The 27,330-nt window shown below is 44.2% G+C and overlaps 1 protein-coding gene across 4 annotated transcripts in view; it reads right to left on the bottom strand.

The window, feature by feature from the left end:
* The window catches only part of myo16 (myosin XVI), a 109,587-nt gene that overhangs the window by 29,358 nt on the left and 52,899 nt on the right, over nucleotides 1-27,330 (bottom strand). For all 4 annotated transcript variants that reach the window (XR_003933158.1, XM_030111287.1, XM_030111288.1 and 1 more), the window contains 19 exons: nucleotides 26,628-26,752; nucleotides 26,338-26,463; nucleotides 22,887-22,962; nucleotides 20,413-20,563; nucleotides 20,157-20,307; nucleotides 19,402-19,512; nucleotides 17,248-17,313; nucleotides 15,167-15,294; nucleotides 13,584-13,689; nucleotides 12,603-12,720; nucleotides 11,842-11,989; nucleotides 10,849-10,966; nucleotides 8,942-9,059; nucleotides 8,184-8,255; nucleotides 7,223-7,364; nucleotides 6,412-6,484; nucleotides 1,982-2,134; nucleotides 1,452-1,652; nucleotides 501-576 (listed from right to left, as the gene is read on the bottom strand). Coding sequence is in view for 3 of the 4 variants with exons in the window: in XM_030111287.1 (XP_029967147.1) it covers nucleotides 501-576; nucleotides 1,452-1,652; nucleotides 1,982-2,134; nucleotides 6,412-6,484; nucleotides 7,223-7,364; nucleotides 8,184-8,255; nucleotides 8,942-9,059; nucleotides 10,849-10,966; nucleotides 11,842-11,989; nucleotides 12,603-12,720; nucleotides 13,584-13,689; nucleotides 15,167-15,294; nucleotides 17,248-17,313; nucleotides 19,402-19,512; nucleotides 20,157-20,307; nucleotides 20,413-20,563; nucleotides 22,887-22,962; nucleotides 26,338-26,463; nucleotides 26,628-26,752 (2,259 nt within the window). In the remaining variant the exon portion in view is untranslated. The remainder of the gene's footprint in view (nucleotides 1-500; nucleotides 577-1,451; nucleotides 1,653-1,981; nucleotides 2,135-6,411; nucleotides 6,485-7,222; nucleotides 7,365-8,183; nucleotides 8,256-8,941; nucleotides 9,060-10,848; nucleotides 10,967-11,841; nucleotides 11,990-12,602; nucleotides 12,721-13,583; nucleotides 13,690-15,166; nucleotides 15,295-17,247; nucleotides 17,314-19,401; nucleotides 19,513-20,156; nucleotides 20,308-20,412; nucleotides 20,564-22,886; nucleotides 22,963-26,337; nucleotides 26,464-26,627; nucleotides 26,753-27,330) is intronic.

The following is a 27,330-nucleotide window of genomic DNA, read 5'->3' as shown; positions in this document are numbered from 1 at the left end:
GTTAGGACACATAGACCCTTTTTTTTAAAATGTTTACACTTAAGTTGTGGATGACATCTGTGAGAATTAAAAAAAAAGAAAAAAAAGAAAAACACATCAAATGTGTCTGTGTGTGGCTGAAAAGAAGCGACGCATCGATTCGTCAGACGGGCGGATAACAGCCAAGTGTGAGTGAATGGCTAGCCGTTGGAAGATTAGCCTCATCATGGAAATTATAGCAATTAGGCTGCTGGACGCAAGGCCGGCCTGGCAGTCACACAACGGCTGCCTGTGTCCTTTAAGCCACAACAGCCCACATCTGGCACCTTCTACACACAATATACACACAGACGGTGCTGTCCGCCGCATATGGGATAAAACAAACACACATACAAACACGACCCAGCTGAGACAAGGGGCGGTTTTGTGCGCTGTTTGTTTGCACAAAAGTGCTTCTTTGTGATGAAGTGAGCTCTGACGCCACAATGTGCTTGTGTGCATGTTATTCATGGAGTACTTACACTTCATCGTGAGCAGGAGATTCTGAGGAAGGCAGTCCTTGTTTTTTGTGAGTGATCCTGTGAGGTCATATGAAAGCTGGGAAACAAAAACCAGACGTAGACACTCAGTCATACACGGAACAGAGCGGGCAACTGTTCACGCAGCGTAAACTCCTGGCCGGTGTGACATAACTTCGGCGTATTGTTTTCTTCGTGCATCCTCTTATTGACACACTGAGGATGAAATTCTTACAGCAAATTAAATATAATAAATTAAAAAAAAAAAGGAGTTGAGTGATTAAATATTATTATTAAAATCAAAGAGTCTGTCCTGTTCATGTCACCGGTAGATGCAGCGCTATTATGGGAGATGTGGGCGGACTGTGTCAGCCTCCTGATACAAACAAGGCAGGAAGAATGGACGAGGAGGAAGTGTATCCCGGCTGACAAATCCCACCCTGCATGCTGCTTGTTATTAAAAATATGAGAATAAATCCCTCCTTCACTCCTCCATCCGTCATCATTCTTGTTTTGAGTCCATAAACACTCGATCGAGTAAATATTTTTCCGCTCTCATGACTCAACAATGTGTCACGGATGTTCAGTGAATCACCGACAATAATATGTACGAAACATGACTCAGCTGAACGGCGAATATGTGACTAAGACTGAGCGATGAGTCAAAACGTTGACTCCGTTTATAGCTCGGAAGGTAAATTTAATGGTCTGACAGAATATTGAGTGCATCATGTCAATTTCCTCCGTCCCGGGGGGAAGATAAAGCCTGAAGTCTGCCTTTCATTGAAGAGGCAACTTACTGACCCATTCTGCTCGTTTCGATTTCCCAATAAACTCTACGAATGTGCAGCATAAATGTCCCAAATGAGGTTTCTGGGGCTAAATAATACAAACTCAAGCTGGTGTTAGCCCAAAGACCCGGGTGGAAAATAATGACGTGAGCTTTTTTCAGACCTGTCCTGCGAAGTGGCTGACAGTGAAGGCCGGGCCTTGGTCTTTGGGCGGGGGGTTGCCGTTGCCGTCCTTGGTGGTGAGGGAGAGCCCGTGAGTCGGGTTTGAGTCCAGCTGGGCAGACAGCCTCTTGTACAGGGTCTGCTCCACCGGCCGCAGGCTCTGGCTCTCCTCGTCCAACACACACAGAAGTCCCTGAGGCTTCTGCGGGAGAAACACACAGATGCTCACATTGTTTATGTCTGTCATTCACGCAAACTGAAAGGTTTTGGGGGCATTTCTTAAACAATAACTTTCATAAATGTAAATCTCTAGTTTGGACTTAAGGTAAATAAGATCCAGCAAGAAAATGTAGATGCAATAGAAATATAAAATAAAACAGGGCATCATCTGTAAAACATGTGTAGCGCAATAAGGAAATGCAGAATAATTCATGAAGGAATGATTCATTGAAAAACAAAAAATGCATTTATGTATTGAAAGTGATCCAAAGTTTTTTTCAACATTCAGGCCCAAACAGAAACAGCCAGCACCTGCAGGAAGAAATCCAGAACTGCCGGATGGTTGCTGGGGGAGCAGGACGTCTCCATGGCGATGCCTTCCTGCAGACACTCGGCCTGCTCCTGCTGGAATAGGACCTCAGAGATGTACCGCCTCAGCCTCTCGTTGGTCATATTCACGCACAGCTGGAATGTAAACAAACACGTACATGGACATGAAAACACACTCTTCGGCACACATGGCGTTACCCCTCGGGGACGAGCTGCCGAACGTTTGTGTTTCAAGCAGAGAGGTGCGCAAGTACAATCTGGACCATTACCCACCGGAGGTGGAGCTGACCACAGAAGTACGAGGAAACGAAAGGTTGCATAGGGGTCCGTGAGACCTTTGGGTTTGTCCATTACTTTATAGACGAAGACTGAGAGTGAGGACGTTTTACTGAACCAGACGTCATCTATTCATCAGTCAAGAAGGAGTGTTTCTATGGAATGCTGCTTCAGCATGGAGATCTAGAAGGAGACTGACTTTTACATTGATTTCATGAGAAAAATTGAGAGAGAGAGATCCCATCAAAACTATGACAACTACCTTTTTTTAATTCGTTTGTGCAAAAAACATTCATTATTTACATTATTTGTCTATTTACTCTACGTGAACTTTATCTGATGAGTGAAATGTGCTCCAAAACCATGAGTGGTGGTCAATTTGTAACAACTTGACCTTTTGTTTACCAAAATAGTCATTTTTCACCTGACTTAAAAAACCCTCAACCTTTCAAAATGACTGAATGGGACAGATGAGGAGTTGTGTTTCTGTGGAAAAGCAGGGATGGAGTTATCTTTCATGGATTGTCTCTAAACACGTTGTTTACTGATTATTGTTTTACTGTATATTTTATTGCGTGCTTTCACACAATAAAAAACAATCTAGATGATTGAATTTCATGGGCACATGAATAAATGTGCAAACATTATTTGTGCTCTTTATTAAAACAATGTTTAATAAAAACAGCTTCTGGGAATCAATTAGAGTAAAGTGAAATAGAATCCATATGCCACTGAAGTTTCCACTGGGAATAAAAAACGTGCAAAAGACAAACAAGCCTTGTATCTATAGGGAGGGTGAGGGTCACGTATGAACCTTTTCATTACCTACATGTTTTTTTTGTTGTGATTACTGTCTTTAAACTTTTTTATAATTACATTCAGAGGTGCAGTGCACAGTTATTCCTATAAGACAGAAACACTGATTGATTCCAACTCACTTTGGACTTTATGATTAAACCAGTTATTGGAACCAGACAATTACATTGATGTAAAAAAAAAAAAAAAGTAATCAAACATGCAGCCACTTTTTACTTAGCACAGCCAGTCACAACTTCCTCAATACGTGGTTACATACGGTCACGACTTTCGGTCGTTTCATTAAACTGAAAAAAACACAAACGAACGGGGTTAATGTTTGCTGCCAGAATATCTCAATGGCCGAACGATCGGGACGTTTGATCGAGAAGTGCTGATCTAAGTGTGTTGTGGCTGAAGTCCTCCTCTCCTTTTCATCTGTGTTTGTCTATTCTTCGTCTTGGAGCTAGTCTAGTCCATTAAAGGCTTAGTCCCAGCAGGTGGTTGATTGAGTTAGCTCATTAGCAAAGTGCTGAGCAGGTACAACACAGCCCTGACAAACACAGTCCTAATTAACAAGCCCTAATGACCCTGATCATGCTGTGCATGTAGGGCATGCTTGTGTATGTTTCAGCATATGTGTACATGTGTGTACAAACATGTCAGGGCTTGTTTGTCAGTGATGTACTGACAGATTATTGTGTTTGTTTATCTGGATCTCACTCCTATTTTCTCTTCTGTGGGTGGCGTGGGTGATTTGAGTTATAAGATATTTATAGCCGACGCTAACGCTCACTGGATATGTTGATCATAATTAAAAAAAAAGAGGCTTATTGTCTCTGTGATTGTTTTTTTTTCTAAATCTGCTTTCTGGTTTACCCTCCTGTGACCTGGAGGACAAAGGTGACATAACCCCTCACTTTCTCTGGGATTAGAGGACATCTAGAGGAGGAAGGCCACCGTTATCTCAGCGCTGCACACACACACACACACACACACACACACACACACACACACACACACACACACACACACAGCTATGTTTTCATCACTTCAGGGAACTTTATGCTGATTTACGGCTTGTCCCATCCTTGAACATAACAACTGCTTTCCGAAGTCGGCCTCACGTCACGCACTCTCTATACAAGCAGTTTGTTGACTTATGATTTTGTTGACATCAGGCGTGTTCCCATATTTCAGAAGCGCCTTTGTAATGTCAATGTTCAGCTGGATTCTCGCAAAGACAGGTGTAACTCCCTCACACGCACACTCGTGTCCACACTGACCACACAAACAAGCTGTGTTTTCATGTGCTTCAGGGACATTGCCTTGACTCATTAAGTTGCAGAATGAATTCGAACTCACCTGTAACCAAAAATACTTTTTTTTTTTTTTTTTTAATTCAGTTACCTGAACTTTACACGAGTTTTTTTACTCAGAGGATTTTTGTAAATTCACTCCATACATGTGTAGTTTTTCCTCCTCGCATTGTTCAAACAGGCTCTGTACATGTTTTAACCTCTACTGAGAGGACGAAACCAGCTGATGGTGACATTAATCCACACTGGAACATTTAAACATGATCAGGTGACATTAACGAAAGATTCAGTGTCTCGACTTCTGCTTCCGTTTCTAAAACAGAACTTCTAAAAAGAATCGATAATGTGATATAAAGTGCAGGCGGAAATGTTTCCATTGGAAAATAGTTTTGTTTCGGGAAGAAAGCTATAAAAGAAGCTGAGTTTTATTCCTGTGTTCAACAAACTAAAGACAGTATTACACTAAAAACTGTTGCAATACATATCCTTGCACATGAGAGCCCTCCCACTTTAAATAAAACTCACTGTACACTTCTATTTAAGAGAGGAATGTGAATATTTTTGACTCTCCTAAAACGTCTACTTTCCTCACTCTTAAACCAGGGGTCCTTAAGTCTCTTGTCAACAACACATCAATTATTTTCACTCCACAATTAAAGCAATAGTTTTTTGTGCAATTTACAAGCTAAATAATTCCTTAAAAAACCTGTCAAAATGCAAAATTAAGTAGGAGAAACTGTTAATTTAAACAACTATTTGCAGTAATAGTCAAAACTCAATGCAGACACTCGGGCCAACCAACATGAAAACAATATGAACATAAAATTTGATATTTTAGGTTTGATTACAAAGATCTGTTGGTATGCAATATCATAAAATGACAATTTGAGGAATAAAGATGTTTGTTTTTTTGTCCTACTCTTGCACTGAATTGACCCTCATGGAACATTTCTTCACCCTAAATGTGTACATTCTTCTTAGTAAGATTTGTTTTTTTTCCTCAACAAGTTCTCATAATGTCCTAGTGTGATGACATTTATGTCCCCAGAGTAGTAATAAACACACATCTACGCGCACGCACGCACACACACACACACACACACATACAGAAACAATAACAAACACATAAGTGTCCTTTCCAGAGGCTGGAGACCCCCGCGGTTCCACCGGGAGGAAGCCTGAGGTTTGAGTAGCAGGAACGGGCACATTGGACTCTGAAGCAGGATGAATTACACTGTAGAACACACGCGCACGCCGCGTCCTGTTGTTCTTCCATAGCAGCGGTGCTATTAACGGCTCGTCTGATGAGCACATGGCAGCTCCGCCAGTGAGCCATACAGAGCTGTACATGTTGTTCTCAAAACAGTACGATATAATCGCACACAAACAGCGACCTAAGGACAGCCGATCGCAGCAGACACGCTGTGCTTTCCGCATAGTCCTAATTAATGTTATGTAATCGTACACCGACCCGTATTTTCAATTTAACACCTGATTGCGAATCACTCTGGATTTTGAAGGTATTCGGGAAATTATATCTTACAGTGTAAAAAAAAAAAAAAGAATACACTTCAAGAGCATACAGTATGTCTTTATGTAAAAACAGTAGAGGCTTTAATGTGACTGCTTCGGAGCTCCCATCATCAAAAGCACGCCGCACACAGACAGTCATTGTGTGAGCCGTCAGTTCACTCGAGGACAGCAGAAAATCACGCCACAGTCAGCCACAGACCTCCCCTCTGTCATCACAATTACTGACAAAAATGCCCGCTATAAAGCAGAGAGGACTTCAAAATATTCCAGACATTTTTTTGATTAGGATCTGTTTGGAACTACAATGCCACATTTTTTTTTTTTCTTCCTAATTTGAGGCGATATTTCTGCAGCTCAGAACAGCTTCAGGGGGGTTGTAATAGGAGAAATAATCTGTCAGCTCAAGGGGGAAAAGGAATACGTTTATTGATTCTGTGTTTCATGGCAGGAATCTGAAAAAGAAGGAAGGAAAAAAATAAAACATCCCACCTGCTCGAATCCGTTCCTCTGAAATTCTTCAAAGCCAAATATGTCCAGGATCCCAATTTCCAAGGCAGGATCACTAGAAACAATAGAACAGAAGCAATATTCATCAGATTATTACGAGAGTTTTGCAGAAAGCCGTAGGCTTCTGTGTTTGTGTGTCTGAGGAATGTGCAAGATTGTGTGGTTGTCGTTCCTGCAGATGTCGCCTGGGTTATCAGACTGATAAGACTCCACAGCCGATCCTACAACCTTCACCTGATTATGTGAATGTTCCTCAGTTTCAACGCAAGGTCACGACCTCCATGTGAACCTTGGGTGTCTCCTCCAGCCCCCGTGTTGATTATTTGCCCACATGCCTAAACATGCATGTCACACAATGTAAATTATCGCAAACCTCCGGTCCGCATAGCACGACCCGCGGCAGGACTGGCATTGTCCTCGATAAGGCCCTGAATGAACGGCTGCTTCTGTGCAGCCACAGATAAACCGCGGCGTTTTGTGTTAGCAGATATCATCGATCTGAGCGTCCGTGGAATATTATTTTTCTTACAGGCAAACATGTAGAAACCAGGGGTCTGTGGCTTTTATGGCCAAATAGTTCGTGGTTCGTGGTTTTAGCTTGTATTTGAGTCATTTACGCTGCTTTAACCACTTATACTCTTTTTGCACTTTTTTCTGGAACAGTTTTTTCATCCCTTTGAAATACTGTAAATTTAAAATGCAACGCTCAACTTTATTTCTGTGTAATTTTGTGAATGCTACAGAGAGCTCCTACAGACCCCTGACACGAACATAAACAGGCGCATAAATATACCCAGCGCTGTCGTCTGGTCCCTGAAGGTAGTCGTTGATTCCATTGACCAGATAGCTGAACAGGCGTCCGTAGATGGCTTTGGCGAGCTGGTCTCTGGACTGTTCTGACACTTCTACTGTGTGACGTCGAGTTATCACATCACCTGGCACAAAAGAGACGCAGAGACGCAGTTTGCGGCATGAGGTAATTCAGACAATAACACAATGACGGCGAGCCCTATGGAGTCGTGTCTGTCACGTCGTCATGAGGCCCTTTGACTGACGGTCAATGAGAACTGATGTATGGCACACATGTTTAGTGTGCCTGGGTCATGTTTGTGGATGTACCTTTACTTATCTCCACTATGTTGAAAGCTCTCCAGAGACGTGAGTGACGCAGAGCAGGAACAGTGTTTCCTTCACACTGAGAGGCAGCAGTCCCAGCTGTTCTATGTGCTGTAAGTCTTGTAATGTTCCAGATCTTTACCAATAAAAGACAGTATTTTCAGGATGACGTCAACAATGTGCTGTGTGTGTGCCTGTAAGTCTTGTTAAACCCTAAATGTTCATGTTAGAGAAACTGGAATGGGTGGTGATGAATTAAAATTCTATTTTCTAAAGACTACAACGGCGTTCTTTCTGAGAAAGGTCTGTACGTCTCGTCCTCCATCCATTTTCTGTTGCTTATTGAAGTCAGCTAAACAAATTGGTTAAGGTATTGATTTCCCAGCATGTTTTCCAGCTGCTCCTAGTGGCTTCCAGGCTATTTCCAGACCAGGAGTGATGTATACTTTTTACTGAGGTCAGTCTTGCTGCAAAATACACAGTAGTAGCCGTTTGTGAAAATGACCTAATAACGATTTCACGATCAGCCCCAGGCAAATAGAAAAGTCCTTCTCGTCTGCACCAAATTGAAATTTGAAATCACATATACAAAAGAGGTTGTTCTGAACGAGTGCAGGCGCAGTTTGTAAAGCGGATACCTTTGAAGTACTGAACGTCGGAGGTGAGGGCGGTGCTCAAGTCACTGGGAGACACCTGCAGCAATCCAGCGACTGGTGAGAAAGAGACGGACCGGAAGTGAGACTCGTGAGGCTAGAAGGTAACGACGGCGACAGAAATAACAACAATAACAACTTTAATAATTAATTGGGCGTCAGAGCTGCAGGGCCGGCAACGTGCTGTTACATCCGCCCCTCTGACCGTGATCTCACTCCCAATCCTGATTGGTCGAGCCGGCAAGCAATTAGTCATCATCGGATTTCTGAGCAGAAAAAAACAGGTGACAGCAGCCCGGAGACCCTCGGCTGACATCACCAGCAGTGACAACACATCGCCGTGACAATGGCGCTCTTCCCGTTCCGGCGGCGCTGATGTCATTTGTTTACCGCGTAACCGGGGGTCAGAGGTCACAGGGAGCACATGTAGCGGTTGCATAATGAAGGGAAGCAGACAGAAGAAAAACACAGACTGTTGTGGGAAAGCGCGTTTGAGAATGATCCTCCCTCACTATGGCTACACTCTGGCAGAAAGACAGCGTACAATACAGGTGACTGTCTGGTCTTTAGCTGAAAACTGGCGAGCTGCCAAGGCCAGTGAAGGAGGGAGAGAGAGCGAGGGAGAGAGAGGGAGGAGCTACGGAGACAAAGTAAACAAGACGAGCTCCTCCCTCCTCGCTGCCCTCCCTCGCCCGCTGCTGCGGGGGTTGCAGTGTGGGCCCGGTTCTGACGGGGGTGCTGACCTCTCTCCAGCAGCTGCAGGTCGGAGGGGAAGGCCGTGTCGGCGTCGGTCAGCGCAGTGAAACGCACGTCTCCGAGATGGAGCACGGCCGAGAGCAGCGTGAACACAGAGTCAACCTCCTGGTGGGACGAGAAGGAAAGTTCAAATGGAACAACATTCAGTCGCGACATCCAGAAACGTACACCAGTTAGTTTATACTTTCTAATGGACGGAAGAATCAAACAAATTTGGAGATTTTCTTACAGATGCTTCAGTTAATGAGCAGAAAATATGACTTTAAGCAACACTGTGGGACAGGAAAAGGAGAGAAACACATTTTTCTTTTTATTTCAACAAATAAACTAATGTTCTAGTAGTTTATTTTTTTATTCAAATGATTGAAAACACAGAACACAGTGTGAAATTGTTCTTTGTTGGTTTTTACCATCTGTTTTCACACATTGTTTGCTGTAGTTTCAGAACATGAGTGAGTCTTATCAATGATCTCGAGCCAGTTCATCTGAGTCGGAGGTCCTCTTTGAGCCTGTGATGGTTTTTTTTTTTTTTTTAAGCTGGAAGTCTTTTTCAAAGACCTCCACGTATTTAAAGCTGAGAGTGACAGACACGAGGAGAAGGTCAGGCAGCTCAGGGAGACCGACTTCTGCACTGTTGAGCTTCATGTTTCTGTCATCTCTTGATTAAACAAATGCACATTTAGCAATTACTTTTAGTTGTGAAATGCATTAGAAAAAAAAAAACATTAAATTAGCAAAATGCTTCACTTGTGCGCCAAGCCGCCTCCTCCCATTCACCATTTCCCCTCCTCTGCCTCGCTCTCCCTCCCTCTATGCCCTTGAGTAGAGGACGCTTAATGGAATACCCCATTACCCACTGCTCTGAATCTCTGAGAGGGGGATGTTCGAGTTTGAGGATGTGTGCCTGTGTGTGTAATATGACTGCGTTTGCACTCTCTCAAGGCAGGATACCGGAGCTGATATCTGCGAGATAAACACAAGCATTAGTCTCTGTCTGACACTCTATACACAGACAGGCCGCCCTCCCCTCCCGTGTCGGGAGGAGAAGAAAGCCAACCAGGGGGAGAAAAGAAACGATTGGGAGCGTTAATGACGATTGACCTTTGGGTCTGGACTGGGAGTCGTCCCCTGATGGGAGCTTAGACAGAGACCAATGGGTGGTCTATCACTTCCACTCCTATCCCACCCCCGCTCCATTCTTCCGTCCATCGGCCTCACTCTTATCCGGCGGACAGTTGTGCCCTCTGATAATACCACTATCTAGCGCTCTATTCCTCTGTCTTTCCCTTGTCTGTGCGTATTGACTGCTAGTGGATTAAAAGGTGAGATGATGGTCACTCACTGCTGATAGATGCTGACTGGGAAGCTAAGAATAGATCCTGATAATGGGCTGAGAGCTCAGGACAGACTGTACCAATGTGGGCTGCACGCACGCAGATTGCATAAATCAACACCGCGTGTTGAAATTCGGTCATATGCTTCCTACAGGCGGACGCTCGGTCAGAGGAACAATTTACAAAATCACTGGGAGTCTGGCTCCAACTACTTACCTTCACTACCCTCCAATCTATTATTCAGTTGTCAATTATTAGTGTGTGGACAATCATTGCTGAACGAACAAGGGGAATTACCTGTGTCACTATTGACCATGTGCTCCCTGACCGTGAAATTCAAGATAGCTGACAGTTCCTTGAATATATCTCTATTTAATTTGAGTCTATAGAAAAGAGTTGTCACAAGTTGCAGTATCAGGCAGTGAAAGGCAAAACTCTGCGTTAAATCTCCTTAACGGCTGCATAATCAACCTGTGACTTCAAGGTCTGGGACATCAGCACCTGTGCTGGCAGCAACCTTTGGCAAAAGCCAAATGAAGCGTCGCTATGCCAATCAATACCTGCTTATTGAAGCCCAGAGATCTCAGAGCTTGTTTAACAGCAGCAAGGCGTTCCTTGCTCTGGGTCGAAGCTGCAGCAACTGGAACGTTTTCCCCCGGAAGTCCTCCACTGAGATACCTGCAGGGCAAAAAAATTGAATGTTTGACTAAAATATTACACCAAAAAAAAGCATGCCTCAAGAACACCAGAACAAAGCGAGGAGGAACCGTATGGTGACAGGCGCTTCCAAATAGGCACCCATATGTTCAGCAGGAATTTATGTGAGCATCTCCGGGTGAGAGAGGGTCCTCAAACCGGCAGATTTATGAGTCTATCTCATGCACAATTGCAGTTACAATGTGGAGAGAGCTGGGCAGGAGTCAAGAGGGTGAATTTTTTTTTTTTAATCTTCAGGAGTGCATCTCACACACACACGCGCGCATGGAGTCATATCAGCGGGGCTGAGGGTATTTTCAGGCTCTGAGGCAGACCGAACGAGGTCAGCTGGTTATTACGGAGGATTCCTGCTACACTGACAGTAAGTCACACATTTTCTCAGCAAACAGAAACACAAATGAGTTGACATGTGCAACACAGACACAAAAAAAGACATTGATCTAATTGCAACTGCTGGTGGCATTAGGGTATTTGGTGGTAAAGGGCATAAGGCATGACTGATCATGTGACAAGATGGGAAAAAACTTACATTTTCAAATCAGCACAATGAAGCAGAAGACTCAATTTCCATACTACATATAATCATTTATGACGTTCATTGGCAGCTGCCTTTCTTATTGAGTGGAAACCTTCATAAATCATCATTATTATTGTGTAGTTCTAAGGAATTGGTAGCAAATGCTCCACATAAGAACACGTGTGCATGCACATTCGCTGGACTTCACCTATTAAGTGCATTTCAGCTGTATGTATTGAAGGGGGGCTTGGCGATGGTCAGCTTCACGGTGGGAATAAAGTTAGAAACAATGCAAACACAGCACTCTAAAGTCACATACCTGTGAGCCAGGACATTGTTCAGGTAGAGTGCGCTTTTCTCTTCAGGTGAGAGGCCTTCAGCCATCAGGTAGAAGATGCTGAAGCTGTGCTGGGAAGGCTGCAGGTGCACCAGACGGGACTTCTCCAGCATGTAGGTGTGCACACGGGCTTGGAAAGGTAAAAAAATAAAAATAAAAAAAAAAAGGAAACAGCAGCATTGTATGACAGAGTGGTCCTTATTAACAGACCCAATTAAATGGATAAATAGAAGGTGGCACACTTGCGGCTCTATCAATGTGTGAGCTTTTACTGCCCCCTGCTGGTGCCTAATGGCAGTGCATCTCATCTCATAGAAGCACAATATTGATGGTGTGATTCACAAATAACAGTCCACATGATTAAAACAACGATAGCTCGACTTGTAAGAATACTATAAATGTGTGAAACAAATAAAATGTAACTTTGGAAAAAATGAGAGTTAATGTAGTGTTTTTTAAAGGCCCACTATGCTGATTTGACAGTCTCAACACATTTTACTTTAATTCAGTTTTAAAGCAAGTCTTTAGTAATAAAGTTTTCAAACTTCTCAACGAAAGGGAGCAAAAGAGGAGTAAACTTATGCGATCTGCCCCTAATCTGCCCCACATCATGCAATCAGTTGTGAATAACTAGCAAAACATACAAAATACAAAAAAACAAAAAAAAAAGACTCCGAAGAGTCCTACACAGCCATCATCATCAGTTTCCTATCATGACAACACTATTGTGTATTTTATTTTACCTCTGAGCAGGGTCCTCCTCTTTTCACAGTACTGGAGGGTCAGCAGCTTGATGAAGCGGCTCGAGTTGCTGTTTTTCAGGGTCTTTGCATGACCGAAAGCCTCCAGGATACAATTCACCTGCAGATTCCACAAAGCAGTTTATCAGAACTGCATTATGTACTTTTAGTAAACATGGCTTTATGCTTCATGTTCACATGATATTCAGAAGATTCCTTTTTTTGGTCTCGGGGCCGATACAGTGCATTTCCCATTTGTACCACTAGATGTCGATGTACTTCCACCGTCTGTTCAGAACACTTCTGGTGTCCCAGAATGACGAGCTGACCCAGATATCGACTACACAGAGATGACTTCATCTGCACACGGCCATCCTCGCCGGCGCCACGCTGCTTCTGTTGCACAACTGACAGGCTGGCTGACAGACACACCGAGTGCAGAGCAGGTAAATCAAGCGTGAAACTACAGGAACGGATCTGAACCGCAACAACTGGGAAATCGCAGGAATCACTAAAGCGATAAGAGATGACCTGAAACACTTGGGGCTGTTTTTATATTCGGTGTGTGGGAAGATGCTAAATTTGGGGGGAAGATAATGCTGGAAGGCATGTTTTTGCTTTCGTCTAACACCAACAGTTCAATGGTTCTCTGTTCTGGGAAAGGTTTTTCGACTGTTGCTTGCCTGATATCCAGGAACATAATTACACATTTTTCCTCAATATTCTGCACAATCCTAAACTAACAGCCTCTCACATATAGAAAACGGAGCAGCAGATGAGTACATATTATTGGACAAACTGCACAAGTTGGGCAATACAGAGCATGAATGTTTGATTTTGAGAGCAACTCAAGAGTCATGAAGCCAACCTACAGTCACGACAACTTTCTTAGTCATGCCAGTCTGCAGGACTTGTTGCCCACAGACTGCTTGAAGTGAAAAACAGAAGAATATCTTTGAGACAGACGCGTCCAGACAGACTTACATGTTTCATTCTGGGCTCCAGCAGAAAGCCTTTAGGGCAGGATCGAGCCGTCAGGTGTCTCACAATGTGTTTGCACGCCTCGGTTTTCCCAGAGCCACTCTCCCCACTAGAGAAACAACAAGAAGGAGGAAAGTGGAGGTTTAATTCCCAGGTTCGGTCTTCATGAATAGGCGTTTTAACGTACGTATGTGCAGTCATATAATTCCTCCTTGACTAAACGCCTAATATGCAGCTGTTGCACTAATACTGTATTAAACATTAATGCATATTTGATTGTATTTCCCCATGTAATGCAGTAAAAACCTTCTCCAAGAAAGAAGAAAAAGTGGGCCACACACAAAAAAACTAATCACATTCCCCCAAAGGAATAAAAGTGAGATACATGTTTTCCCCACATATGTCACGTAACACTAATACCTCCACCCACCTGACATCACCCCTTCAGGGAACCCCCCCCCACAACACTCCCCGCCCCACCCGATTCATTCCTCCTCACAACACCATGGCTCCATTCACAGCCACTTTTCACACACAACCGGGGTCCTGGTTTTAATTTTCTGCTGATCGGATATTGAATCTGACATACGGCGCCTCTCCAGTTCACGCGCCGACTCTCACCGACACGCAGAGAATTGAGACTTGTGTAGTAACACCAAGCAGATGGCTTCACAAGGTCAAAAGCCCTTACTAATGACCACAGTATGCTAAGGCGAGCTGTTTCTCGGCGTGTACGTGTGTAGCTGTATTTCCAACTAACAGCCCTGCTGAGTGCCAAGTCCAAAGGTCCTTTCACTGTCTTTTCATTTACCGGGGTTTTATTAGATTTCAAGGGCATTTTGTTAGACTACTTGCCCCCGGGGGAACTCGCAACTGATTGCTTGTAGATGTATAGGAGACAGTCTCTGTGTGCTGAGCGTGTGCGAAAAGCACACAACATGAAGCCCGACCAAAAAAAATGAAACAAGAAATGGAACGATAAAGCGCATTAAGGACAGCGCCGAGGAAAACAGCAACGCGTGTACACGCGAGTCCTATGTACGGCGTGTGTGTTCGTGTGTGTGAGCGAGATGGATAGCCTGTGGCCGGGGTGCATTAAGTCCCTGCCAGATTGGTTACGACTCAGCGGGAATTTCACCGGAGAGTCGGAACGGGGGGTTTAATTGCAATCATTCCGGCCGAGGACAAAGAGCAAGACGCCTCAGCGCCTCAGGCAAACATCCATCTCTGAACGGGGCCGCCGCCCGGCTCAGACTGAGAGCTATTAATCTCTCGGGGAGTGGTGAACAGGTGTGTGACGGAGGGGCGTGAACAAACCAGGTGGCCAAGCAAACTGTTGTCCGCCAGGAAGAGTGAGCACTGAACCGAACATAACTGAACATGCAATCTTACGCACAAGTGTCAAGCTGAATATGGTTTCAGCCCGCTGTATCTGATCTTTTCATCATGACTCAAAGTTTAGAACCAAAGTGGAGGTTGATGTAGGCCGACCAGTAAACAGCTTTGCTATTCTTGTCAGACCGACGCACAACCGCTGGAGCTAGAAGAGCGGCGGGTGGGTGTATTTAAATGGACCGCCGATGTACCTCAGGATGAAGCACTGCGGGCGTCTCTCCTGCTGCATCATGTGGAAAGCTCTCTCCGCCGAGGAGAAGATGTGCGGTGGCAGAGAAGAGCACAGACGGCCTGTGGAGCTCAGGTACAACTGACTCACCTAGAAAAGACAAAGAGAGACGGAGCTTACATAACCTGGACACGCATCCAGACAGAGGAGTGCGGGAGATAAAGTTTCAGGAAAACAGAAACTGAGCAGGGTGTCACTTTCGAGGCGTGTCAGTCTCACTAAAACCCGTGGTTTACCACGTGACGGTACCATGAAATTCAATCTCAACGCTCTGTTTCTGATTCAAACACACATCTGGGAAAATACGAAGGACCACATGTCATTTATTAATATCAGCAGGGGGTGAAATTAAATATCTGAGTGATCAGAGATCCAAAATGCACTGTGAAAACACTGACAAGCATTTAATCAAGAAACTCGACAGCAGCAGAGAAGATGCTTATTTTGGGATTTATCTAGTCACTGCAAAAACCAATAAAGCAAATAAGAAATGATTCCTGAGAGTCTGTCAATAGGGAAAGTACACTTTGCTTGTCAACAACTTAAAAGCTTCAAAAAAGTGAAAGGAAGACAGCAGGTCAGCGAGATCTGCAGTCATGTTTCCTTAAATTTCAAGAAAAAAAAAATTTCATCAGAGAGGACTATATAAATCAATAAATCCTCAAATATTTGTGAAAAAACTCATGAAAACCCAGAATCTGCATTCCTTTATTACTATGTGGGATGTAAAAACACGGCCTTGGTGGAACCCTCTAGCTGCCCCGTCTCAAACAGTAAAGCATCCATTGTTCATTCTGAACTGTGCGCTGTACTGTCACATCCCCGTGTGCGCCCGGTCCGTCACACAGGTGCCAGAGCAGCCAGCGAAGCCGGGAGGCGGGGCCGGGCGAGGATCTGCAGGCCAGAGGAGGTGACAGACGGCCAGCAGGTCACACGTGTTGTGACATATGTCCTCCTCAGACCGGCTCCTCCCCGGTCCTCCTCACGTCCTCCCGGCTGGCCGGGGACGCCTGGAGCGGATCCAGGCAGCGGCAGGAGGAGGGAGGGCGGGGGCGGGGGCGGGGGCGGGGGGGGCGCTTGGCAGAAGGAGACGCCTCATCCTTCATGCGACTCCTCCACATGGGCGAGTCTTTAAATTGGCGTTAATTCAGCTCGTTTCGAAATGATTCATCTGCTGTTTAAAAGCCGGTGACACTCACGCTGTTGGCGTCACAACATTAAACAAATCAACATCACGAAACTAAAGAGCCGGTCAACCAGTTTCAATCAATGTTTATTATTTAAATGCTTTTCTCGATGAATACTTCTGATCCACCACAAATGGAGTAACGTAACACAGTTTGTGTGAGTTTGGAATGACTGTGTGTGTGCGTGCGCGTGTGTGTGTGCTTTCGCTCTTCTCTGTGGCTTATGCAAAGTCAGCCTTACACCGTGTATCACTGACAGGAAGACTGCATTATTTATCAACCACCAGGTCCATTTCATCGGTTCATGTCCTGCATTATACAGAAACACGCCTCCTTCTAAGCATCACTTTGCCTGCATATTGCATAGTTTAGCAAAACTGCATGATATAACCTCTTTCACCACAGTGCAGCCCAGGAATTCACAGGTTTTTATACCATCAGCGCCACATAAACGTCATCCTCACCGACATCCGCCAGACACTTCCACCACAGGGATTCAAATTGGGGGGAGGTAATTCATTCTTGTGGACGGACAGTCATTAATTGTACTCAATCTCTGTTGCTGATATTCTTAAAAATAAAAAATAATACAGGGTTTTCATTATGCATTGGTCCAGTTTTTATCTTTTTGCACGTTTTCACTGATAATGGTGAAATTAAAATCTTTCAACACAGTGAAAGGTATCAATATCAATGGCTTAAGCACAAAAATAACAACTTCAAACTACAAATGTTATACCTTAAACCTGGTTCAACCTGGTTAAACTTCTTTATTTTTTTCATTTTTTTTTTCTTTTTCTGTTTTTAGTTACGAGTTAGTTTGAGTCACGTGCAGGGAACATAAACGAGTGCTTACCAAAGTGGAATAGATGGGCAGCTCTTTGTTTGGGTTGATCAGAAGAAGGATGTGTCCAATGTAAGTCTGAAAAAAACAAAAGCAGAAAAACACACTTCAGTCTTTTTTAATTGAGAAACATCTGTCGCACAGTTTTGTTTTGACTGGAAAACTGTCAACCCGACACAGAAAGAAAAGGCCGTCTTAGACAATAAAGGCCAAAGTAATACCTCCAACAATAACCAGGGTAACGATCTTCTCTGCTTAAGACAACATATCTATCCTTCCACACACACAAACCCCGAGGCCAATCAGATAAAAATAGCACACTACCAATTTTCTGACCCTTTCCACTAAACTCTTAACCCCGTGTTCCTTGCGAAGAGCCCCCAGGGCAGGTTGAAAGCTACGTAATGTTCCGTCTCCTGGGAAAGTGCCGGTATTGCTAACAGGCTGCCCTGTCCTTTCGCCCTGGCTCAAGGTTAATGACTTGAACAAAATCCCGCTGCCTGCGGACACACGGCTGAATTCACTGTATACTATGTTTATTCTCATGACAGGATTTTCAACGATCCGGCCTTTTGTTGCATCCTTCCTCAGTTTCTCGCCACTTTGCTCAGAGATTTCGAGGCGGACGGGTCCCTGAATCCCGGCAGACGGCGGAGACCCCTCATCAAAGCCCCGTCTCCGACCGCCCTGCTGAGAACATATGGAGCATTCACTGGCTTTGTTTCCTGACGTCTGTCCTCTGCCATTTCTCCGCTCACCTCTTCCTTAAAATGCTCTTCACTGAACACGCAAGGTCGAACGCATTCGCTCATTTCATGGTGAAGTTTAAGTTCATAGTCAATATTTTCACGAGTGACTTTGTTGGAAAAGTGAAGTAGTTCAGAGCACGACAGCGATCCAAACCTCTCCGTGTTCAGTCACACTCTGTTGAGGCGACAACTCTTTAACTCACTTTCTGCTACCATTTCTGTTTTTTTTTCCCTCCCTCCCTCAAATCGACTGCACCTCCTGCATCCAGCACTCATTATTCTAATGGCTTCTCTTTTCTTCATCCACCACTTGTCCCTCCTTTCATTGTCATCCCCGTGTCGAAGTCTCCTGCTGGGACCAACCCTACTGCCGGGTGCCCATCTGGGCGTCTGTAATAACAGACTATTACCGCCTCTTCACCGATAGCGCCACATTGATCACAGGCCAGGATTTGTTGAGCTCCATCCGCATGAAGCCCAACCGGAGTTTCAAAGGACAGGGGAGAAAATGAAGCAATTGATCGAGACAAAGCCATTCTATTCTTCAATATAAGTATGAATTCTTTTTTTTTTTCTATTCAGCTGATTTTTGAATGATGTTGATTTTGTGAGAGTTTCCCTTGTTTCATTCTCCATTCGGAGGTTTTGAACCCTCAAATCCGACCGCTCTGGCAGCCACAGGATCCCACACAAATTATGAATTTACTGGTCAAGATGTAGTTTTGGATTACAATTATGAGATAAAGCAATAAAGAAACAGGAATAGGGCAAAGCTGGTTGGGGTTTGACGAGAAGCTACTTGCTAAGGACGTGTAAATCCAACTTTCAATATCTTTTCAATCACCCTTTGTTAATGTGTTTATTACTTTCAGCTACAGGTTCAGATGAATCTGAAAGCAGGGCACAAATGAAGGTCGAAAGTTAAAAACACAAACGTTTATTGTCTTAAATGTCCAATGTGTTTATGTGGTTTGGTCCTTTATTCACAGCCAACGCTAGTCTAGCATTACAAATGAGACGGGCTTTAGCTCCAGGCTGTACTTGTGTCGTTTGTTTACGTCTTTTCACCAGTCAGTGTTTTCATCACGGTTTGGACCAGAAGAGGTTCTGTGTTTGTGTGTGACGTTTATAGCTGGATAAACTACATGTTCACACGCTGGAGGGGATCTCACTGCGCAACTCATGGGAACCAAGAACGCATGTTGCGGTCCAACTGTAACACCCAGAAATCCCCAAACCGTAAACAACGCTGCACAACAAATAAACAACTCATGCGTGTCCCAGTTCTGCCGGGGGGGAGATCGCGCTTTATAACCATGTTTACTTCTGTGCTTTGAGCGCGATTTCAGTGTTTTACTGCATGTTTGGTGCCGAGCAGAGTTCCTGGCTGCCCTGCAGAGGGACGGTGGAGCCTTACGTAGATTTGGTCATTGCCGAAGCGTTTCTGCATCTCGTAGAGCAGGCTGCTGTCGGTCAGCTCGCTGAGGGACGCCAGGTCGTCGTTGGGCGCTGGAGGCATCAGCTTGACCTGAGGAAAGCGCCAAAGATTAAATTGAAACTCAGAGAGGGAGCACAGTTATCTCTGGCTGAGGTCTGCAGACATTGTTTTCACCAGATACAAGAAGGATTTTACATTGGATGGATTGTATTAGCTTATTTTGCCATTTGAGAATATAGAACTGGCTCAAAAAGCTCTATGTTGTTGTGGGTCTTTGAGCAAGAACGATCTGTGGTATATGAAATGTTTAAATGAATATTATTTACCACACAGGGACCGAGATCATTGTGGGTTTCAATGATATCTGCACATTTAAAAAATGTTCTTATGACAATTTCTAAGAACTAGAAGAAATCTGGAAAACTCACTGTCAAATTTGCTCCTGCTGTATGTTTAAATGCAAAACCAAAGGGCAAAAACCTTGAAAACCACAGGCCTTCTCACTGTCATTTATTTAAAATGTGGAAATACCATAACAGACTTAAATGTGATTTCTAGATGTCTGTTTCATTTCAGAGTGACCCCTACTTCATTCAGAAAAGTAGGACTGAGCAACAAATGGAACATATGAAATCTTGCTCCTGCTGTAATCCCTCTGGACATCTGAACTTATCAGTGCACTCAAGCTCTTACTGGGTTTTTTGAAGTGTGGCAGCTGTAAGAGGACGAGGTACCTGCTCCAGTTTGCTGGCTCCAGAGCTGAAGGGGCCATCGAGGCCATTATCCTGAGACGGCTGACGGCTCAGCGCGCCGCCTACCTCTCTGAACATGGCGCACTTCTCCAGCAAGCTGTCTCGCTTCGCGATGGAGACACCCAGGGGGTTTCTGGATGGAGGCAGTGGTAGGAAATGATTTTCCAATGGGCAAATTGTGAAAAAAATCCCCCAAATAAAACATGTTGAGACTATGTGGAGTGAACTGTTGACTCACAGGTGCTTGACAGGCGTGCTGAGGTCATGTGATCCTCCATCGTAGCGCTGGTCAGTGGAGGGTAGAGGAGTGGAGGGGTCCTTCAGCCTCTGCAGCCAGCTCTCCTCCGCACTCAGCAGCATGTCTGCTATCGCCTCCGACACCGCAACGTCTGAACACACACATCTGTTGTTCAGCATTTCAATGCAAACTCTGCAATAAACATTCTTCCAAAAGCATCGAAGGGATGAGACTTCAGTGCAGGTGTGAAGCTCACTGTAGATGAATCCGACTGTGCCTCAGTGCAGAGGGGGTTAACGCTCCGCCTGTCTGTAATAAGGTCTAACAGGGCAGAGGGGAGGGGAGCAGCTTCGTCCTGTCTTTTTATTTCTGCGTGACAGACAGTCCCCTGACACCCATCTCTTGCTCTTGTCTTTCGTTTGTCAAGTGGCGGCAGAAAGTGGAGTGTGGAGCTCCACGTGAAATACAAGGGTATTGCCTCAGTCTCCGGGGGCTTGTCGTCAAGCTTTTCTCGGTCTACTCGCTGGAAGGAGCTATTGATTAAGACCCAAGTGAGGCAGTGAGGGGCATGATTAAACCATGGGAGTAAATGGTTCCAGGCAACTGTGATATTTTATCTCGCAATGGGGAGGCGAGGAGGTAAATTCAAAAAACCTGCACATTTCATCATGACAGCACAAATAACATTTAGAGCCACTTTATATAAGAGTCAGTGGTCCAGTTCATAGGGCAGTTTCATAGAAGCTCTTTCAGACGCAGGATTTGAATCTACCCTTTTTAGATGTTTTTAATTCACACATTAGTGTTTTTGTGACACAAACAATTAGCATTCAACTGAGAATTCAGTATTTTATTACATAAAACTATTAAAATATTCATAACTATGGTTGCTCCGATAGCAGTGTCAAGTATCTGTTCAAAACTGTGTGCAAGTGCTCCGATTAGAACAATATTTTTCCCCCCTTAACAATACAAAGAGATGCAAGTTCATAATGCGTGTGGCGCTTCAAATGTGAAATCAAGCCTCTTATTTAAAAAAGACTACAAATATTGTTCAAGTGCCAGTAAATCTATTTGTTACAGTCAGATTTAACGGAATTAAAACAGTTCTCAAGTATTTCTAAGCATTGTAATTGCACAATAACGCACTCATATCAATTGTAGAAATTGGCCAATATCCAAATGTAAGTCTCCAGTTGGTCTGTAATTAAAAAAATCATGTGGGTGCATCCATCCCCAGACTAATCCAGCATGCACACACAGCTTGTGTCGCTTTTTGACTCGAGGCACACACCTGTATCCTTATTTTGTTGTTTTTACTTTCTCAAAACCTCTTTTTCAGAAATAAACCCTTCAGACCTTTCTGGTCAGACCTTGACTGCCTCCTTTTTACTTTTTATATTTTTTATTATTACGGAGGTTTTCTAAGACAGGATGATAAAAACAACTCACAGTGGGTGATTTGACGCAGACGCCTGGTTTGCAGAGCTGGTGACCATTTATCTGTTTAGCCGGTTTGAGCTTTATTTTGCGTGACGGCTAACATGCACGGGATGCCGCACTGCACAGGCTGGAAGGAATGTGTGCATATTTTGGCATCACGGGCCATCATCTTAGATGAGATGTATCACATTCCCGCAAATTGAACGGCCTAATTAGTGTCTTGTTGGAGGCTCATTCAGATAATAATTAAATGTCAAATGCGAGTGTAGAGTGTCTCTCCTGTCAGATCCCACTAGATAGTTGGACTCCAAGTAACAGTGCTCATTTCATTACCCAAACACGAGTTAGCCGAAGCGAAGAGACATACACTACAATGACTTTGACGATGTCTGAGCTACATCTATAGATTTCTTATTGTCGAGCAAAATAGCTGCAGGCTAACAGTCAAAACAATTTCAGATATCTTTCATATATATCATCCATAAACATGAATTCACCACTACATTCAACCACAAGGAGTTAATGTAATCCCCCTTTGCTACGCTTGTATCCATCTGTACCTGCAGCCACAACAGTGCAGGATTTTCTATTAGCAAATTAATCATGTTTTCTCCTTGTCATCACTGCTAACAACTCAATTTCATCACTGCTCGTACGATATGTGCTTATTTGTGTACGGTATGAGGGTCTGGTATTTCCTTTCATCAAGAAATGAGGTCTCAATTGTAGATGCACTCAGATATGCACAGAAAGGCTCACCAGAGACTGATTATACGGGAGCTTGGTTCTCTGTGTACACAGTGCATGAGGCTGTGTGTGCTTGAGTTTGTCTTTTATATTATCGCACTGATCATTAATGCATTGGAACAGTTTCCACTGAACAGGGTGAAAATTCCTCCCTCTGTATTACTGCTTCATTACCTCTCACTTGTTGAAGTGTTTTTTTGCCCAGTCAGGCTGCCGTTATTTGCGTTTGTGTGCGGATATGTTTATGTGAATGTACAAAAAAAAAATAAAGAAAGAGAGGTTACCAGAGGGCTTGTCTTGGTTGCAGTTCAACAGAGTCGGGTTTGCTCCGTGCCTCAGGAGTCGGCTAACAATGCTCGTCTGTAAGAGATTGGGGAAAAAAAAAAAAAATCCATGTTTTTATACATTGAAATGAAACTCAGTGCAATAACAAAAGACAGAATTGTTGCATTTCCTACTGAGGATACAGGCTCAATACAGGTCCCACTCGCTACACTGAGTGTAGATCATGCTAACGTGGTGTGGAATACCACGACACTGACCTAGAATTTAAAGCTTCTCCGAGCCTCTGTCACACTAACAGGTTTATAAAAGTGTTGCCCCTGACGGAGGAGATCCTGTAATAATGAGCACAAGTATCACAGCGAAGGAACCCCGTCGTTTCTACCTGCCAGCTCCACACACACTGACATCTGATGTCTGTCACCTCTGTCCTTTCTTCTTCCGTCGAGGCTTTCCTTTAACACCAGCACAGATGCACCGTCTCTGCAGACTGACTTGTTCTACTTTCCTGCTTGTTATTGCCTCGTCTTCTTACTGCACTCTGTCTCACCTCTTTTCGTGGAGGATCTGTCGTATGAAATATATACAGTGAAATATGATCTGAATACTCATTTGATGCCTCAGTTTCACATCTCCTTCAAAAATGTTTTTCAGCGCAGAATAAAGTAAATAAAACATGCGAGCATGCAGGAAGAAGGACAAATAAAAACACTGGAAAACAATAAGAAGAGGAATTGCTGTTTGTACTCGGTATGAATGGGTTTCTATACACTACAGCTGTAGGGATATCTATAAGTTATGCACATATGAAAAATATATGAAAGCCTTTAAATATTTATTCTTTTTTTCCTTAATCGATTTAATTCTCGTCCATTTTTTATGACTGAGAGGCATTGCTGTTTATTTTTTGTACGGTATTTGCATGTTGTGATGAAATATTCAGGATGTTTCATTCAGATATTAAACACCCAAAACTTGCACTGAGCTTTATCATAATATAAGAGTAGATCCACGGGTACACCCAGAACAGGTCTGACATAAAGTCTCACACACACACACACACACACACACACACACACACACACACACACACACACACACACACACACACACACACACACACTCTCACTTTCACACTTATGACAAATTCCAGGTCCTCAAATAACCTTGAATAACTCAATCAGACTCTAAAACTGGGGACATTTTCACTGTGAGGTGAGGCGCTATAGACAACACACTCACTGAGGAATATTAAACAGCTGGGAGGCACTGACGGCTAAATGAGATCCACTCCTGCATTACAACCACCATCGAAGTGCCGGAGTCTTTTACAATGACAGTCAGACTGTACACACAGGCGGCGCCGTCCGACACGGAGCTCGACTTCTATCAAGAGCAGCACGAGGCTCGGCGTGTTGACCTTAAGCACGTCAACAGACAGACGGGGATTGTATTGTCTCCTTTGTGACGACGATCCACCCACACCGCCACCAAAGATAAAGCCGTCCCAGATGTTTTCCTGGTGCAAGAAGCTGTTTCAAGCATTTAGACTCCAAGACGCCAGCTTCCGTGGTGACGGAGACAGTTTCCCAAAGGCTGAATGTAAAAGTAGATCAAGAAAAGTCTAATGTTTCTAAAGTTCGATGTTTGGCGTGCTGTAGAAATGCTGTTGCAGTAGCAGCAGCCGACACTGCACAGCAGAACGAGAGCGTTGAAAGTGACTCAGCACTTTGAGCAGACGGGCTCTGACTGGTGTCAGCAGCTGTTCAGCGGCGAGTCCACAGCGTCTCGTCGGCCCACAAACTGTTTCAGGGCCACTTACGCTCTATAAATACTGGCAGCACGTCAGCAGCACCACGGGCTCTGAACTCCTCAGTGGGTCAAAGTTTAGAGGAGGACCGGGAAAAGGTTATCGGTACACGAGGGTCAGCGGGAACACAACAACCTTGCTGGAAATGCAGAACAGTATTTCAGTATTCGGCAATGTGAAAAGAAAATCTTAAAAGGAATTTGTCTAATCTTGCCTTTGCTATATTTCCTGAGTTTTTAAATTACCTTCATTCTGATTAAATTAATCCAAGCCCAGCTGTGCTATATTTTAACACAGTGTCATTCTGACCTGACAGTCTCACACAAAAGTATTTAAAAAAAAATATTTCCCTTAGAGATTGCAACTTGAAAAGTCACTGCAAACCCTGTTAAAGTCAGAAGCCGGGGTCCAACTTATCGCTAGACCAATAGAGGGAAGCTTAATTAGCCGCAGTAATGGGGTCATACATCTTCTTAAAGGGTCGCTCTCTTATGTGTGCCACACTGCAGCAGGGGCCTCAGAGTTTAATGCACCAGCCAGCATCACAGCTGCAAGCAAGATTATCCGAGATGCAGATGGCCTCTGTGTCATTATTAAAAAAAAAAAAAAAAAAAAAAAAAAAAGATTTATTAGTAAAAGCAGTAATCTACTTGAGTGGATGCTTCTTGAACCCTGGATGTCCTGCGTAACTGACTTGTCGCTGTCTATAAGATGAAGGTGACAGAAGCTAAATGTTAAGAGGACTCAGGGCGTAGTTTGTATGCAGCAGGCGAAGCGCCCACAACAGTACAGAGCCAATAGCCGAGGTGATTTAGCACTGCAAAGAAAACCTAATCGATTCTCCAATCCTCCAGGCTGCCACTCTCAAGTCAAATACACTTACATGTGACACACACGCATGGAAATCTTAAAAAACAAAGAGCCTCGCGTTCAGTGTAGATTGATCTCAGGATATGCACGTTTAGCTTCACAAAATGATAATTATCTAAGAACTGGAAGAGTTGAGGAAAGAAGGAAGGAAGGAAATGAGGGCACGGGATCGGTATGAATGAAACAGAAAGCCTGGAGAGATCTGAGAGGAAGGAGAGAATTTTTAAAACATGTGAGGGAAAACATAGCTCGGGGATAGATGAACCAGAGAGGTGACGGAGAATACCAAAAGAATAAATTCTCTTTGTCAGCAGCAGCCAAGCACACAACCCAAAATGTAATTAAATATCTACTTGGGTCAGCATCGTCTGAATCTTATCGCTTCCTTTTCTTCGCAGCTGGACCACTCCCAAAACGCCAGCTCCCTCTCCCAACTGCTCGTCATGAAATCAATCTTCTCCGCTCTCCGAGAGGCTAATAAACTGCTGCATCTAAAATGCTCCCAACTGCTCATCTAAAATGCTGGGCCAAATGTGTATACAGTGCTCGCATGTTTCTGATCAATAGATCCCAAAAAAAAAAAAAAAAAAAAAACAGCAGTTCATCAGAGTGTGTGTGCACGGTAACTCGAGGCACTGCTCTCCGTCAACAAGTTCCTCAAATCTCCATTAATGGCTGCCATCATACCGGATCAATGCAGCTTGACGGGTTGAAATTAAAGGCTCCATTTAATTAACGCCAGGCGCTTTTCCGTGCGGCTGGCCGTCACATACCTGTCCGTATTTAGCGGCCAGGTGGAGAGGTGTCCAGAAGTTGTTGTCGGCGGGATGGGGGTCCGCTCCGCTCGTCAGCAGAGCCGACACCACCTCTCTGTAGCCGCTGGCACAGGCGATGTGGAGCTTCAAAGACGGAGCAAACCAAAGAGAATGAGAAATTTAAGTTGCAAGAGGAAGAGGAAGGAAAAAATAAAAGAGCGAACTGCAAAACCTGGTGATGAACTCTGTTATGCAGAGATGCAAAGTAAGATGGCTCACGTGAGTTCGGGGTGCGTGGCTTTACTCACCAGAGTGACCCCGTCGTCGTTGGGCTGGTTGAGGCTTCCCCCCGTGGCGACGAGCTGCCGAACGTCAGACAGCATGGTGCTGGGTCTCTGGGTTTTCATGGCGTGCATGGAGGACACATCCACACCTGAACACAGCAACACAGCTCAGAAAGTCACAGTGCAGGAGTTTCCTGTGAAAGCAGACGGCGCGACGTCCTCAAGGGAAGAGAATCAAACGAGACGTTATTAAAAACAGAAAACCTACACGATACGTCTCAGTTTTGCTGTGCTCTCTGCTTTCTGTGTTTCACTGCAGGTCTCGCTGGCTGTGGAGCTAATAGCTCCTGATCTGAGGCTCTCGACCCTCCCAGCCTGCACTGTAATAGACGCAGTTGTTGTTCTCTGCTGTTCTTTTCTGCTTTTCACTCCGAGGCTGGTTGAGCCGGAGGATTTTTCTGCTGAAGAAGAGGATTTCTTCTTCATTGTCTCCTGAGATTTCTCAAGCAGGAGTTTTCTCATGGTTTTTGTTCATCCATTCATCCTCTACACTGCTTCATGCAATTTAGAGTTACGCTGCAGCTGATTCCAGGTGACTTTGATTTGGTTACTAGTTCATTAAGAGGCAAACAGACAATTAAAGACAATGAAATTCAATTTAGAGTCACTGATTAACCTGAAATGTGTCTTAGTTAAGCCTTTGTTTGGACTCTGGGTGGACTTGGAA

Source organism: Salarias fasciatus, chromosome 16 (assembly GCF_902148845.1).
Source record: "Salarias fasciatus chromosome 16, fSalaFa1.1, whole genome shotgun sequence".
NCBI lineage: Eukaryota > Metazoa > Chordata > Actinopteri > Blenniiformes > Blenniidae > Salarias > Salarias fasciatus.
This window is presented reverse-complemented; position numbering and strand designations above follow the sequence as displayed.